The 15,517-nt window shown below is 43.7% G+C and overlaps 2 protein-coding genes across 3 annotated transcripts in view; one reads left to right on the top strand and one right to left on the bottom strand.

The window, feature by feature from the left end:
- setbp1 (SET binding protein 1) overlaps window positions 1–11,303 on the bottom strand; it is a 45,666-nt gene extending 34,363 nt beyond the window's left edge. The window contains exons 1-2 of one of the 2 annotated variants that reach the window (XM_052069181.1): window positions 10,538–11,303; window positions 2,492–3,072 (exon numbers count right to left, since the gene is read on the bottom strand). In XM_052069181.1, coding sequence (XP_051925141.1) covers window positions 2,492–2,914 — 423 coding nt within the window. In that variant the 5' untranslated portion in view covers window positions 2,915–3,072; window positions 10,538–11,303. The remainder of the gene's footprint in view (window positions 1–2,491; window positions 3,073–10,537) is intronic. The other variant, XM_052069182.1, reaches the window with a different exon arrangement.
- Window positions 11,304–15,297: 3,994 nt separating this feature from the next.
- Window positions 15,298–15,517, top strand: part of serinc5 (serine incorporator 5) — a 28,308-nt gene continuing 28,088 nt past the window's right edge. The window contains exon 1 of the mRNA XM_052068834.1: window positions 15,298–15,303. The gene's annotated coding sequence lies outside the window, so the exon portion shown is untranslated. The remainder of the gene's footprint in view (window positions 15,304–15,517) is intronic.

Raw genomic sequence — 15,517 nt, 5'->3', positions numbered from 1 at the left:
AGAAAGCGGGAGAATTGACGTGGACACGATACAATAGAAAGCAGAGAGGCTGTCCATCTGCTCTCCCCTCCTCAACATCCCCCATCCCGCCTAACACACAGGCACACACACACCACAAAGAGAGTATTTAACCTCAACACACACACTCTCTCACACATACACACACAAGATGGAAGTGTGTGTAGATGTGTGTGGGGTGGTGGGGCATGAGGCAGCCCGAGATCTCTCCTTAACCCGTTCCTCTCCACTGAGTCTGCCTGTAATACACCCTTGGGCTGGCAGGTGATGAGTGGATGGAGGGAAAGCATGTTGAGGAGCAGGGGGAGGGGGCAACGGGGGTGTGGAATAGAGCGACAGAGTGCGAGGGATAAAGTCTTGAAACTGATCCGAATCAACACCATCACATCCGACAAGGGCCTCCCCTCCCTCAATCTCCAACCTCAATTGGGACCAGCTTGAAGCGCCCCCCCCCCACCCCACCCCCACCTCCCGCCACACTGTCACTATGACAACCTGTGTCAATCATACAGTTGCAGTCCAAGTGGGGGCCGGTGGTGCCAGATTAGACTTGGCAGCCCAGACGTCTGCGGGAAGGGTTCATGTCCCTCAGCTTATTCATTGATACAAAAATTGAAACAAACACTAAATTGTATGTCTGGTCTGACTTTAATAGCATCAGACGCTGTCTAGACTTCCAGAACCCACTCAAGATCTCTTTGGAGCAATAATAATGATCTGTATTTTGAATGCACTATCAGTCTGTATTGTCATTGTGTGGTGCGGATACAACAAAATTTGAGTGCAAATCCAAGTTTTTATTTCACATATAACTAAAATAAAATACATCACAAAAAAGATAAACGAAACACGATTTGGTCATGCTGTGCAAGTAGCAGTAAGTGATCACGTTTCACTGTATGTGCACGTAGCAGGAGAAAAACTGCCTGCTAACACGGTAATATCTGCATGCACCCTTTCTAGCCTGATCCCATTTGTTGTAACCGCATTGTTAAGAATAAGATTATTTATTTGACAATTCATTTATTTATTAATTTATTTGACAATTTATATGGATTTGTATTATCTAGTCCATAATTGGATAAGGAACCTTATTTGGTAACTCACACTAAAAGAGGGAGTTTGTATTTCTTTTTAAATAACTTTGAAATAAATGTTATCATTTGTGTCAAAATGTGAATATGACAACAGCTTGACTTCAGCAAAATTATCTGTGGAGAAAAAAAAAGCCCCATCTTGTATCTCGAATTCGATTTTTAGCAAACCGTCGCGCGCGAGCGAAAAATACAATCAAGTTGTGAATCATTCTCATGCACTGGCAGTAACTCGCACTGACTTGTTATGTTAAGCTCGAGGAGCTTTGCGGAAACTAAGGTGGTATTTCCGTTTCGCAACAAAAGTTTAAAAGATGGAATTAGACAAATCCCGGCACAAAACAAGGCTAACCAGAGCAGCTGCCTTTCAGAGTAGGAGGGGCTGCTCAGAGGATTCAGAACCGATTTGGGATTAGTAACATTTCTGATCGACAAGTACATTTATCACCTCTTTTGGATTTTTAATTGATGGTATAGCCCCCAAAATAAAACTTTAAACCAATAACATCTCATGTCAAAGTAATACTCCATTCTGGCGGCTGCGGGATGTTCACTGTTGTAGCACATCCCAAATGTTTTTAATGAGGTCTGGTTCAAGCACCTCATGTTCTTCCCCAACCAAACTCATCCAGACCTGTTTATTGACTAGATTACGTGTGCTGGGAGTCTAGACCAACTCCCGATGAAAGACATTTATCTTCATCAGTGCAAAAAAAAAGTAAGCCGCTTTTATAAACGTCAGTCAGTCAATCACAAGGTCAGCAAATTTACCCTGAGGGGCCACTATGCGGAAGTACAAGAGAACTGCGTCTAGCGTGGTGCTGACTACATGACACCTTCGCTCCTGCTGAGCCTGTCGAGCTCAGAGCCACTATGATGGCTGTCAGGTTTGGACACACACTCCACAGTGTAGGTCAACACACTCCGCAAACACTCAAACCCCCAAGGACCTGTACGTACACAGTGTCACACGCACCGAACACCAGTGCATGTGTAACGGGTGTGTGGGAGTAGGGGTGAGGAAGGGAGAGGAGACAGGAGGGGTCTGCATATGACCACAAATGGAGAGAGCAGACACCAGCTGTCACCTGCTTATGCCAACCCTATTCTCAGCTCCCGTGTGTGTGTGTGTGTGTGTGTGTGTGTGTGTGTGTGTGTATCACTGTGATCTCAGCTAGCCATGACTGGTTTCAATTACAGAGCAAACTTTGACCCTGTGTAACTAAGCAGGGGAGAGGAACTACTGAGAGGGAGCTTGAAGTGTGCAAGGCAGGGAGTGGTGGCTCATTCACGGACGGAGACAGTCATGGAAGCCAAAAACTGTGAGCTGCCTTCTGCTCTTAAGTGCATTAAGCTAATCGCAACGGCAGCAGACTTACCCTTTTTCTGGGCGGTGCTCTGTCTTCATCCTTTTGAACCCGCCCCGATATGGCCACGCCTCCAGTTCGCCCCTGCCGCCCCCCTTTGCCTTCTCCAGCGGGAGGTCTGATGGTCATCCTGATCTCCGGTGGACAAATATAGTTCTCAAGGCTCTTGGGGGGCTTCTTGGTACGCTTGGTGGTCTGAATCTTCAGCTTTAGACTTCCTTCCTGGAAGCTCGCTTCCTTGATGGAAAACTCCTGCTCTTCCAGAAGCCCCTCCCCGTGTTCTTCAAGCCCCTCCCCTTCACTGACGCCACCGTGAATCACATCATCACTACGTGCCAAGCCGATACCTCCCGCTCCTTCATTTCGCGCCGCCCCGGCTCCCTGTAACTCCGCCTCTTTGGGTCGGGCCGAGCCAACCAGATCCCTTGGCTCCATCCACTCTCCCGCCAGAGCCAGTCAGGGTGGGGGAAGCTGTGGCAGCCAGCCAATGGGAATAAAGAGGATGGAAGTCTGTCGAGCAGCTGGGTTGTTGTCAATCAGCTATTGAGGTTGGCTTGGTTGGCCCACTGACACGCTGGGAAGCCAGGGACAATCTGAAGAGAGAGCAGGTGAAAGATCTGATCAGCAAAAGAATGACAACTCCCTGAGGCTGCCGTCCCATCCCAGACCCTTATTAACGTTAGCAGCCTGTTGTATGATATGTTTAGAAGAACACACAAACTCGCCGCGGAGCTGCACGGGCATGCCAAAATGCTCTAATTTACATTTTCTCCAAAGGAAAACAAACTTTTTTTTGGTTTTTTTGCCTCACTTAACATCCTTTCCCCCTGATCTCATCTTTCATCGCTTCTTGTTAATCTTCCCTCCCTTGCTCCTTCCCTCATTTGAGCCTTCCCACTTATGTGAAGCAAAGCTATGCAGACACTGGTTGACCAGTGCAAAATAAGACATTCCTCTTCACTGCTCCAAAACCAGGCTGAAGTTACCCTGAGGACACAAAGGAGGAAAAACGAAAGAAGCTGACTTCTGTTTTTTTCTTCCTTTCACCAGAGCAGGCGAGGAGGGAGGGAATTACACAGGGGGAATGGGAAGGCAAAACAGAAAGACGAAGGGAAGGAATCTAAATTCTTTCCCCAGATGTGGTTTACGAGCTAGTCTGGAAAAAAAACAGTCTGAGCTTTTTTACACATGCATGCACTGGCATATTGACACATTTGCATAGAAAGAAATGCACTGCACACGTTGACAAATAAATCCATGTGCAAAATGACAGCGTCAAACCTGCATATACACTGAAAATCGGATTCTCGATTGTGGAAGCCATTTTGCTGACAAAACTGAGCTTCCTTCCTTAAGTTTAGTGTGCAACTATGCATGCATGCAGTTTTTGTTTTGTTTTTGTAAAGAGGAACCTAAATAAACACTGGACTGCACATCATTTGCTTTGGGGAATCATTAAGAAGCTTGTCAGAGAGATATACAGTATATAGTGCTGCTGTCACACAATTACTTGATTAATATTTGCACAGATGTAATTTCCCCAAGTATTAATTACTTCGATTGTAATTGTTCAAATATTGCCTGTGAACATGACTCAAGTAGACCTCATGAAAGTTTGGGACCTGACCATTATATCATTTCCAGAAAAGAGCCAAAAAAAACACAGCAGTTGATCCCACTTTTGCAACACAGCAAATGCCCCCACTCTTCTGGAAAGACGTTTGATTCGATGTTGACGTTTGTAGGATTTTTGACCATCCAGCCATTAACAACATTTTTGAGGTCGGAGGTTGATGTTGGACCAGAGGGAATGCATTAAAATCTGGTGTAATTCACCTCATACTTGGTCACTGGGGTTGAGGTTGTTCTCCCACACTAAACTTTGTTTTACCATTCATGAACCTTTCTTTGTGCATTTGAAACACATACTGTATACGTACCGGTTCCCAAATCTATAAGTATAATGCTCAAAATGTGTTGGTAAGATAAGAAGTAAAGTGAATTCGGAGGGAAGCAGCTTTATTAAGTGACGGAAAGGTGTGCTCAAAGACTTCTGTCCGTCTCGCGTAGACACTATACATTTTCATTGAGTTTAGAGAAAAACTGTTCTATGTCATAATGACCTGCTCATTCCAGGTCTGCCCTCTCTGTACCAGGCCAAGCTACTGTACTAACAGCTGATCTCCATCGTAATGCCCCACGGGCCTCACACCACATGCTTACAGTGTGATTGAATAATCATAATCCACGGCGGAACTCCGACAAGACCACACACGAACTACGTGTAATCCGCAGGCAGAGTATTAAGTGAGCATTTTGTACTGAATCGAGACAAAAGCCAGTTGAGCCATTGTGTTTTCTGATGTATAAAACATTACTCGTAAAGGTTCAGAACACCCCCGTGTGGTATTAAGAAGCTGTAAAGAACTCTAGCGGCGGTTTTGCATGTTTAACCTTCTGAACTTCAACACTACTGACATCCATTTACTTTACACATGGAATAATACATTTTAAGATTGATTTCCTGTCTGCCTGGTAGCTTGTTGTTGCCGATATTGAGAGCGATGCAGTGTCACAGCCGAACATATTTTGTTTGTCGTTGCAGTTGGATTTGCGCTGCTTTTTTTGGCCATCTGTAATCTCAGATGTCAACAGCTCATCCACAAGGGAGAGTAGCTTGGCTGGGCGTATGGCCCCACTATAAGTAGGGTTATAGCTATCAGTCGTATCGACTAGGTTCAATGCAAAGTTTGAAACATGATTATTCCGTGATTGGAACACCTGACCATTACACCGACAACACAATACGTGGAAGATATGGTGTTGTTCAGCTGGAGCGCGGTGTGTCCATCCATCCAGAAAACTCAATCAGAGATCATCGATGTTGGATCTGAGAGAAGGACTCTCACACGTTTTAATTCCGACCCAACAGTGTTGGAAGTGTTGCGGTCAGGGCTTTATAAGATCTCAAAATCCTGAATATCAAACTTATCCAACAATGCCTTTATGGCCTTTGCTTGCGAAGGGTCTTCCCCCAACAGTCTACAGAGCTGGGAGTCAAAAATGGCCAAAATGTCTTGGTGGAGTGCAGAATTAAGATTCAAGTGGGGGCTTTAGCTAAACCGCTGATAGGATAATTAATTATGACTTTGTGTCGCGTCTCTGTAATATTTTGATACCCCGTTACAAGAAGACACCACCTCTCCTCCCTGTGTGGCACACCGCCCACAAAACAGTAATGAAACATTGTTATCACCAAGCAGACAAGTGTCCGCTTTCCCATTAGTCCCTAAGCACACACCCCACCGAGCTCACCGTCATTCATTTGTTGTTGTATTTTTGCATCAGTTTAGCTTGTCTAAGGGACCGGATAACAACTCAGAAATATTTCTATTATAAATTTCACCCTTAAATTAATTCCGCAAAATATACAATTGCATTATATACCATTAAGGGATTCAATGCAGACCATGATGTGAATTTTAGGCCATATTACTGAACCCAACACATTCCCAAACACAAACGGCCCCCGCCCCTTCTCCTGCCAACATGTTCATGGAGTAATCAAGTTTTGTGAACCCCAGAAAACTCCATGCTATTCTAATTATTTGGTAAAATCACCACTTACACCCACCCCCTACACACACGCACACATACACACACACACTTAAAGCAATTGCCTATAAAGATTCAATTGAATTACCATCACAGCATCTCATCAACAAGCTGCAGAATTACGCTTGTCAATTAGTGTATCTTGCGGCTCAAGACATCACCAAAGACAAATGCCTTCAACTTGTGTGTCGACAATTTAGCTGAACATATCAGAATCAGGATTAAAGAATGCTTGTAATCGCTGGCTCTGACATGATTGAACTTTGGACGCCACATCAAAGTGATTTTTTTTACCCGAAAACTTCAGTCAGCCTCGCTGGTCACGTCATTTTCTGAGAAACTCTGTGAAGTGGGTGGGTTTTATGGTAATTAGGCACACAACTAAAGATTTGTAAAGATTTTGAAGTTGTTTAATTTCACAAATTGATGGTTGGCCAGACATTGCAAACAAGCAATGATTTATATATGAACATCAAAAAGGTCAATAGTGTGTCTCCTTTAAAAATTCAGTTGCAGAAGATCAGACGCAACTGTGGTTGGTCCCCGTGGCATCTTCGAAAGTCGACGCATTGTGGATTGAAAACCCACATGACCCTGTTTGTTCCTCGGGAGCCTCCCCGTCCCTAATGTCAGTTTGGTGACTTGCCCCCATGGCATGTGTGAAAGCCACTCTGATTGTCATGTGACTGAGCACAATGACAGGAAAAAGAGACAGCTGCCAACCACAACATCCCACACCGAGACATTCATGTGCAGGCTTCAAAGCGGAATGGAGCCATTACTACTATACCGACATGCATGACAACAAAATGTCGACATAAATTATGTGAATCTTCATTCTGGGTCATAACTGCATAAACTACTTAGCTGGGTCACGTCTGTCCCTCCTCCCCCATGCAGCCGCCCTAAGCTGTGTTAGTAGTTCTCTGTTACTGGCAGGCACAGAGTTGATGTAAGACTGACCCCTCCAAGGGCCTCCCTCACCTAGTCCAAGCCACGCTGTCTCCTCTCTCTTGCTCTCTCTTATACACAAACACTCACATCCACATATGCATACGCACCTTGGTTTGCCTCAGACAGCAGAGGGATTGTGAGGGGCCAGACTCGCTGCATAAATAGCTTTATTATGTTCTCCAAACTGCCAGCGCTACACCAGCTTCTCTCTCAAATAGCATAAGGTCACTCAGTGAGCTGCATGTAAAAGGCTTTGAATGGGACACATCATTTTGCCTCCTTCTCGCTCTGGAGACCATTATGATAAAACAGCGATGATGAAATGCAGATGGGCCGAGCTGAGGGGGTGAATGGTACAGACACACAGGCAAAAACATGCGTGTGTGTGTGTGTGTGCGTGCAGGAGAAAACAGGGCGCGAGAGCAATGGGGAGCAAGAGATGGCAGCAGAAACACAACCTTTTAAGGCTGCATACCCAGCAGCCCAGCGCTTGAGGTGGACTCACAAATAGTGCTCTCTCTCTCCCACCCAACTTCTCACTCTCATACACACACACTCACACACCTGTATTGTTCATTGAGGCGATCAACTTTTTTTCCCCCCACTTTGATGAGCAGAGCTTCGATCATTTCAGAGGCGTCGTGAACAGTGGAAGTCTGCCATTTTCATTTTTCATATTGCGCTCCCTCTTTCATTACCCTTCCAATCGCTAAAGCAATGTTTCGAGAATGGTCCAATCTTTGGGGGACTCATCAAAAGAGGTTTCCAACCTCAAAATCCAGGGGTGGCACACATCATTTTCTATACCGGAAATATATTTCGTCAGCTCGTTGCTCACCTTGTGTGAGTGAAAGCCACCGTCTTCCTTCGAATGATCATGAATGAGGTCAAATAAAGAATAAAAACATTCTATCCTCAGCATCAATGCATGGAATCATAGAAGGATAATTATGAATGACCTTTTTTTTTTTAAACTCACACATGCACACCAGCCAACTGACCATGGCACAGATGGCCAACTTGCTATGACTGCAAACTGCAAGCCCCGACCAGGAAAGCACATTTCACCTGTTATTCAATTTTTCAACCCCTGCAAAACAAGTGGCCAACAGTCAAACGACTTGCACAATCCACACCGCAGGACAGATCGCATTGCTTGGTGTGTGTGCGGTGGGCCTAACGAATACAACTAAAATCGTCTGCACGCGTGGTTAAGAATGTCCCTGTAACTTAAAGGTTGCCGGTTTGATTGCCTTGAGGCGCTATCAGGATGTAGGCAGCAAGTTCTTCAGTTATCAGCACCCCATTACTCCACCACTCTTCCAACCAAGCACTCACAGCAGATTTGCCCTTGATCACGACAACTAATTGCACCCCTCGGTGCTGGAAAAGTTCCCACTGTTACAGTGTGTACTTGCTCTGCTCACTATCAAGATCAAATGTCAGGGAAAAGTGACTAAAACCCATGTGCATGACAGTAAAATGGTCTTATTGTTAGCAGTCTGAAGTTCTGAATAAGGACATAAAACGAGTTGGGAGTTGACTGTTAATTAATTGAACCTTGAAGCACTTCAGGCCAAACGTAGTGCAGTGCATTGTTGGTTCAGTCTCAAGTAGTTTATGCTCATTTGTATGATAGTGGATAAAGAACATTTCATCAAATGTCCACCTCTTGTTAGGAATGTTGAACGTGCAAGAATTTAACGGAGTCCAAAGGATTAACGGTACACGGCGATTAACGGTACACGGCGTGCACACACAGTATGCCAGGTCGCAGCGTTCTCACCTAACTACCCGACACAAGCAGACGAATGTTCACGTTTCACAGCGGCCACAAAATGGCTGTCAGCAAAAACACCTCTGCAACTCCCCACCAGCCCGTCTCTTCCACCTCCTCACCTCACCTCACTCCGACCAACCTCTGTTCGCTTGCCTCATCTCAGTGCTACCTAAACCCTTCTGCCTCCTCTGCCAAAAGGTGATATTCCGCTAAGAGAGCCTGCCAACACTTAGGTTTGTCCTTGGATGCTGTTCATATTCACTCCCCCTTTTTTCCCTGTGATCCTATTTCCACCCGAGGTATCCAGCTCAGATGGGGATGCAACTTATTGATTCCTCATGCTTCAATTTAAAGATTGCACGGGCATCCCATTACCCAATAAGGAATTGGTTATCGAGTATTCTTTCGCACTGCAAAACGCTGCTATTGTTTTACCTGAATCCCATTAGTTCCACCTCTTTACAAGCACCTTTCTTCATATGCTTGTCATTCTTATTTTTCTAGAACTCACACGCCATATACAGTATCCGACAGACCTGACCAATTTTCCACACGTTCCCCAGATAATTCACGTGTGTCTATTTATCTTCCAGCGCTGAGGTTTGTGGGGGTTGCTGACAGCCCCTGCTTACTATCCTTTCCCTTTTCAGGCCTCACCTGAGGACGTACGGCAGAATAATTCTTTGCTGTCACACACCAGAGAGGCCACATGAAACCCTTCGGAGATGTTGATGAATGATGTTCAGAAGCAGACGAAGAAAAACAAAATACCCGTGATATACAGTGCCTTGGGGGCTAATAATTAGGACTACATCAGTGTACACAATGTACCTAGAGGGATGGAAGTAGTTGCTAGTTGCATCATCTGCTCAGGTGGAAAAATATTGGAAGAAACAGGTGAACATCAGGGGCTAAACTAGTCTGTGACCAATATCCTTCATTTTTTTTGTTCACTGGCATACAAGTGTATAAATAAGTCGACCACGTTAATGGTACAGAAAGACCTTTTTAAAAAGGTGCACAAACCTTGAAACTCAGTTTTTTCCACATTCTTAATCACAAACCTCTGTAAATCACAAAACAACTCTGAACTACTGATAACGCAGATGTTTTGGATGCGAGTGTAGTGTTGTTCCCACATTATCCTTAATACCCCTCCTAATCAAGGCTGATCCTGTTGGAATTAGTGTTACAAAAAAAGCCAAATAATAAGCGAATACATCCTTTGATACTCACTGATTTGCTGAGATCTCACACAATAAGCTGAGATCTGACATCATGTCAAGCATGTTGGCAGTTCTGTCAAGTCTGCAACTTTAGAGGCATATTTGTCTCAGCAATTTTGACAAATAATAAGTTTACAACTTCAGGGGCGATTGACATTAGAGGTTCCACTGTATTTTCTTGCATCTGCCATCTGTCATTAGAACCTACTCCACTCTGTGTACAAGAGTGGATTTCTGTCCCTCAAGGTACAATTAACACTAATATACTCCAAAGGTTCAATTACTGGCATCCACGGGAACTGGAGCTTTTCCAATGGGAAACGGCAAGTACAGGTATGTTCCAAAAACTGAGGTATAAAATCTCATACATCAGTAAATTAAAGGCACAATTTCGGCAGCGTCAACGACAAACAGACACAATGCAGATTATAATGTTTCGACATTTACAGGAGAGCTTTTCAGGTGGAGGAGGAGGCCACTTACCCATGTCTAATGTTGTCACACACTCAGCTCTGACGTGTAAATTATTGATCAAGATCATTTACAATCCATTTAGACACATTTTTACACAGGCGACGGTTGGGATGACAGCCTCCCAGGGAGCTGTCACACGCTCCTGGAATATACTTGGATGTTTTTTGACACAAAACCCCGAGTAAAATGGCGTCGATTTTGCTTGAGAAAGGGGGAAAAAATAGCGAAATCGGGTATGCAGCCGATGTGTTGATAGAAAAAAAAAGAAGCCATCAAGGGAGGAGGAATCCAATTAGAGACGTTTATGTCCAACTCCAAGCTGAAAAAAAGCGCTCTCTTTGCGGGTTGCCTGGCGGCCGGACAGAAACCGTCCCCGGGGTCCCTTGCAGGACCGCCGGCCACACTGGCGGAGCTTGGTCAAGTTAAGATCCTTCACAAATCCGTTCCACTGGGCATGCGAGAAGGAAAGGTGCGAAGGCTACTACCGCAGTCAAAACAAGCCCGCATCCGTCGAGCTTCAAGGAGCCGGTTTTCCAAGCGTGCAAATGTCAGCGACAAGATCGAGCTTTCAAAGCCCAAACGACAAGCACGGGGGAGTCGGCGTGGTGGTCGCCGCCCACCGCCGCTTGCAATGGGATCAAAGGCTCGGACTCTTCTGCGCTCTCTAGCTTCTGCTCTCTCTGATTTCCCGATCGGTGAATGTCAGAGCCTGGAGCCTGCAGTCTGGTAATGATCTCACACAGCCGACTGAGCTGAGACGTGGTGGAGCAGAAGAGAGGAGAAGAGCGGGCGGGCAGAAGGAGCGATATCGCCCCCACCTGGCGGTAACTCGCCCTGCGCGCATTCCCAAACTCAGCAATCCGACTCCTCTCCTGCGGGGAGTCGTTTCAGTGATCACCACTTGAAGTGGTCAGTGAGCCCCGAACCCCGAGCCGCGTATAAACAGCTGAAGAAGTCATTAAAACAGACCACGCTTACCACGGTAAGATACAGTGTGGGAAGTACATGAAGTACCTTGACTTACTCATTGAAATTCGTTACCTTACTAAATCAACTCGATTTACTTGCGGGCCTTTATCAAATCGATGTTTCTCATGGGAATGAACTGAATTGTGCCCTTAAAAAAACACAAGTTGTGTTCTTAATTGAAAAAAAAAACAGTTATACATTGTAAAATATAAATACAGTGGACCCCCCCCCCCCCCCCCATATTTGTGGTCCGGTTGACATGGCCTTTAAAAACCTGAATATTGCCAGTTCTGAAAGTGTTACTGACTGCATGTACTCATAGTAAGTCTTTTGAATGATCTTGATCAGGTCACTGAGAGCATAATGAGCAGCGGTACCCGTTATTTTTTTAAGCCTCTGACAGGAAACACAAATGATTTAAAAAAGCAACTCAACCATATGAAATCTACTGTCAGATTTTAGCTGTTAGCATTGTGGCTTCTCCTTTTTCAATGTCAATGCACATTATTGCCACTTGGAGAAGTGGAATAAATCATTACACATCATCATCAATCAAAGAGAGTTCACACAGTATTTGGCAAAAGAAATGTCAGGGTAGCAATAGGTAGATGTCTGTAAAAAGGACTATTAGAATTTCAACATTTTAAAAAATTGTAATCACGGAGATGCATATCGCACAGTTTATTGGCTTTAGGAAATGTACCGGTATATCTCCAGATCTGAATTATATTACAGTTTTTTCTTTATCCCTCACAAAAAGTGGTTCCTCCTTTTAATTGTGCAGTCATCTCTGTCGTGTCTTTGCGTCCTAACTAAACGTATCAATCTCATCATATGCTGTTTTATTGTTGTATTTTTATGAGAAACAGTATGCAAACCCTTGGGTGAACCAATAAACATGTTTTATCGTCTTTGTCTCCACAGGACATGTTTGGCTCATTAACCATGAGTAAAATGACTATAGATGATGCTGATAAGCGTGGAGTAGCCTAATTGAACATGTGTTCAGTCAGACCATATAACAAGGACTTCTAATTCTGGTGTTTTTGCCTTATTATGTTGAGCAACAGCCCTGTGGGAACACAATTTATCATTGTCTAGCGTTTCATCCATGTTGTGTTCGAATGTAAAATCTGATCTTCCTTATATGGAAAACATCCCTTTAACATTAACGAATAATGTCAATTATATCAGGTACCCTTTTGAGTTTGTGTGTGTATGTACAGTATAAATTGAATAATCTCAGAGAAGTATTGCATCGGTCCAGCTGTCTGTCTGTTTTCTGGTCTCTGTTTTGTTGTTTCCAGTCTATCAAGTCATGTTGGCCTTGGTACATCATATTTGTGAAGGCGATGGTATATCTTTCGTAACATTTCTCATCATCATCAACAATTCCGGGATCCCTCGGATCAAGGGACATCTGCAATTGTAATGCTTTTCTCGGCATCGATTATTTATACAACCAATTAAAATAAGGCATCATCAACTTTTCATGAAGATAAGTCTCACACACACACACACACACACACACACACATTATTACCTCTGTTTATTTGCACCTAATGGACTGTTTTACCAATAAAAATATATATATTTAAAATCAATACTTTGCCATGGTAGGAATAATTTGGGACTTAACACAATAGGAGCGTATTTGGGTTGAGACATGCTGACTGTTGTAATTCACGGACTCACTAAACCATTCAGTCAATCCCTGCGGCCAAGACACATCTGCATTTGTAATGTTTCTCCAGCCATTAAATATTAATTTGTCACCCGTCTGTCAGTGTGCATGTGTGTGCGAGTGCCCACATGTATGTGTGTGTATTGATTTGGGATATGTGCAAGAATACAAAGAGACCCCCGAGACTCGAGAGGTCAACAGCTGCTCCTCAACAACCAATCAATTGCTGTGTATCAGAAAACACTACACACGGATACGCGGACACATACAGATGGCACTCTTCCTTCTCAAATGTGTTGCCATGGAAACCAGATACAGGCAGCCAAGAGGGAGCAGTTTTCCATCTTAAAACTGTAAATATTGAATTATGATGGAGTAGCAAGAGACGAGGCAACATTTGTGCTTCAATGATCAAGATAATCCTTTCATCTCTATTCACAGCTACAAGAAATCACTCGCGCGCATTAAGTTTAACATATAACGATGAATGTGTCTTTCCGATTCAGTCATTTATCCGACTCCATACTACACACACACCCCAATTCCTTCATCTCTCTCTGCCTTTTAGGCTGGAAGAGCTTCATTGCCTCAAGTGGGACTGCGAGTAAATAATTCCTGACCTGATTTGCAATGCATAAAAGAGAAAATCCCTCATGCTCACTTACATCGCGCCAATCATGCACTGTAATGTTGCAATAGTTTTGTTGTTGGTTTAAGCGGTATTAGGAGAGATGAGAGGATGCGCGGGAGGTGGGGAAATGACTTCATTGTTAAACACGTTGGCAAATATTTGAAATGAGAAGAATCATGGCATAAATCGCACGATCGTTACGAATAAAACAGTCAGGACAGCTCATCATGAACATAGTAACACCACCTGGATGTTCGTGTGTGCATAAGTGTGTCTGGAAAGAGAGCAGTGAGAGTCATTATGCTAACCTTGAGATGACATTGTGAGAGGGGAAGCGGATCCCATCAATGAAGGGCTTTTCTCAGGGAGTCCACTAATCTGAAAGGGCAGCAGAGGGTTCATCAGAGCTGGGAAACCCATGGGACTGACCGAGCTAATGGGGTTGGCCCAGACACAGACATGACTGGAAACGCATTAAAAAAAAAAAGGTCTGGTGCGATAATGCTGCGTGTGTGTGTGTGTTGTGAGAGGAACAACAACGCAATTTGTGTTTGTGTGTTTTCAAGTCAGAAGAGGCGAGAGTCATGCTGATAGAGTGATGAATTAATGGGACCTGTGACAAGGTTGATTAGCAAGGCCTCTGCAATCTAGCTAGGTTAATGAGGTAAATGACTCCTTCGTAACACAATCGCTTGCTCCTGATCCACTGACTTAAACCAGCGTGAAACTACCTTCTAAAGACAATTGACGAGAATACGCTGATACCTTTTATTTACGTCAGCCACTTTCTCTCACTTCGTGTGGACTTTAATATCAAAATTACTGTCAGTCTACCAGTAAAAGGTGAATGGAGAGCACTTTTATTGTCCTTTATTTGCATCAAATGGTGTCATTTACGCACACATTCATGCCCCAATAGGATCTAGGATGTAACAAAACACTTTACGGAACATTTATAATACATCATAACACATTATGTATAATACAGACAATAATACAATCGTAACAACTATTCCTACACATGCCTTGAGCGAACCAAATCAAAGTCTCCTTTCACCAGTGGATCAGAAACATCACTGTTCAAGAACATTTTGACAATGGACACTCAGAGGCGGGATTTAAACCAGCAACCCTTTGGTTACTGAGAACTACAAGTGCCTATTTAAAAAAAAAAAACATCTCTTGGTACACCTGCAAAATCTAAACAAGATAAAAAACAGCAAATAATTAATTTTAAAAATGGTACTATATTGTTTTTGTAAAGTATCAACTTGTTCGCCCAATAAAAAAGACTTCATTTCACCACTTTCACAACAACCACACTTTGTACTGGAAACAAAATAAAAACAATTTTCATTAAAATAATAATAACAATCATAAATTGTTTTGAAAAATATTATTGCTCATTAAGTTACACCACAGCTCACTTCACATCGGCATTTCACATCCATATATTATTCCCTCTTGTTGTGCATGTTGTCTGAAGCTGTTGGGAGATGCCAGAGAGGAGCACGCCTGAAGTGTCCATTTACCAGTAGGATGCCGGGATCATAGCTGTCACAATCACAGCCTGAGTGATGTCAATTACAATTACTACAAGCTGAGCTTGAAAGTAAAGCAACTGTCGTTTCCTAACAACTGACAGTTTCACTGTTGGCGAGTAGCACATAAAAATAAAGACCAAAGAACAGAACTATTAAGCACT

Source organism: Hippocampus zosterae, chromosome 6, assembly GCF_025434085.1.
Source record: "Hippocampus zosterae strain Florida chromosome 6, ASM2543408v3, whole genome shotgun sequence".
NCBI classification, from domain to species: Eukaryota; Metazoa; Chordata; class Actinopteri; order Syngnathiformes; family Syngnathidae; genus Hippocampus; species Hippocampus zosterae.
The sequence above is the reverse complement of the archived record's forward strand: the minus strand, read 5'-3'. Positions and strand labels throughout refer to the sequence as shown.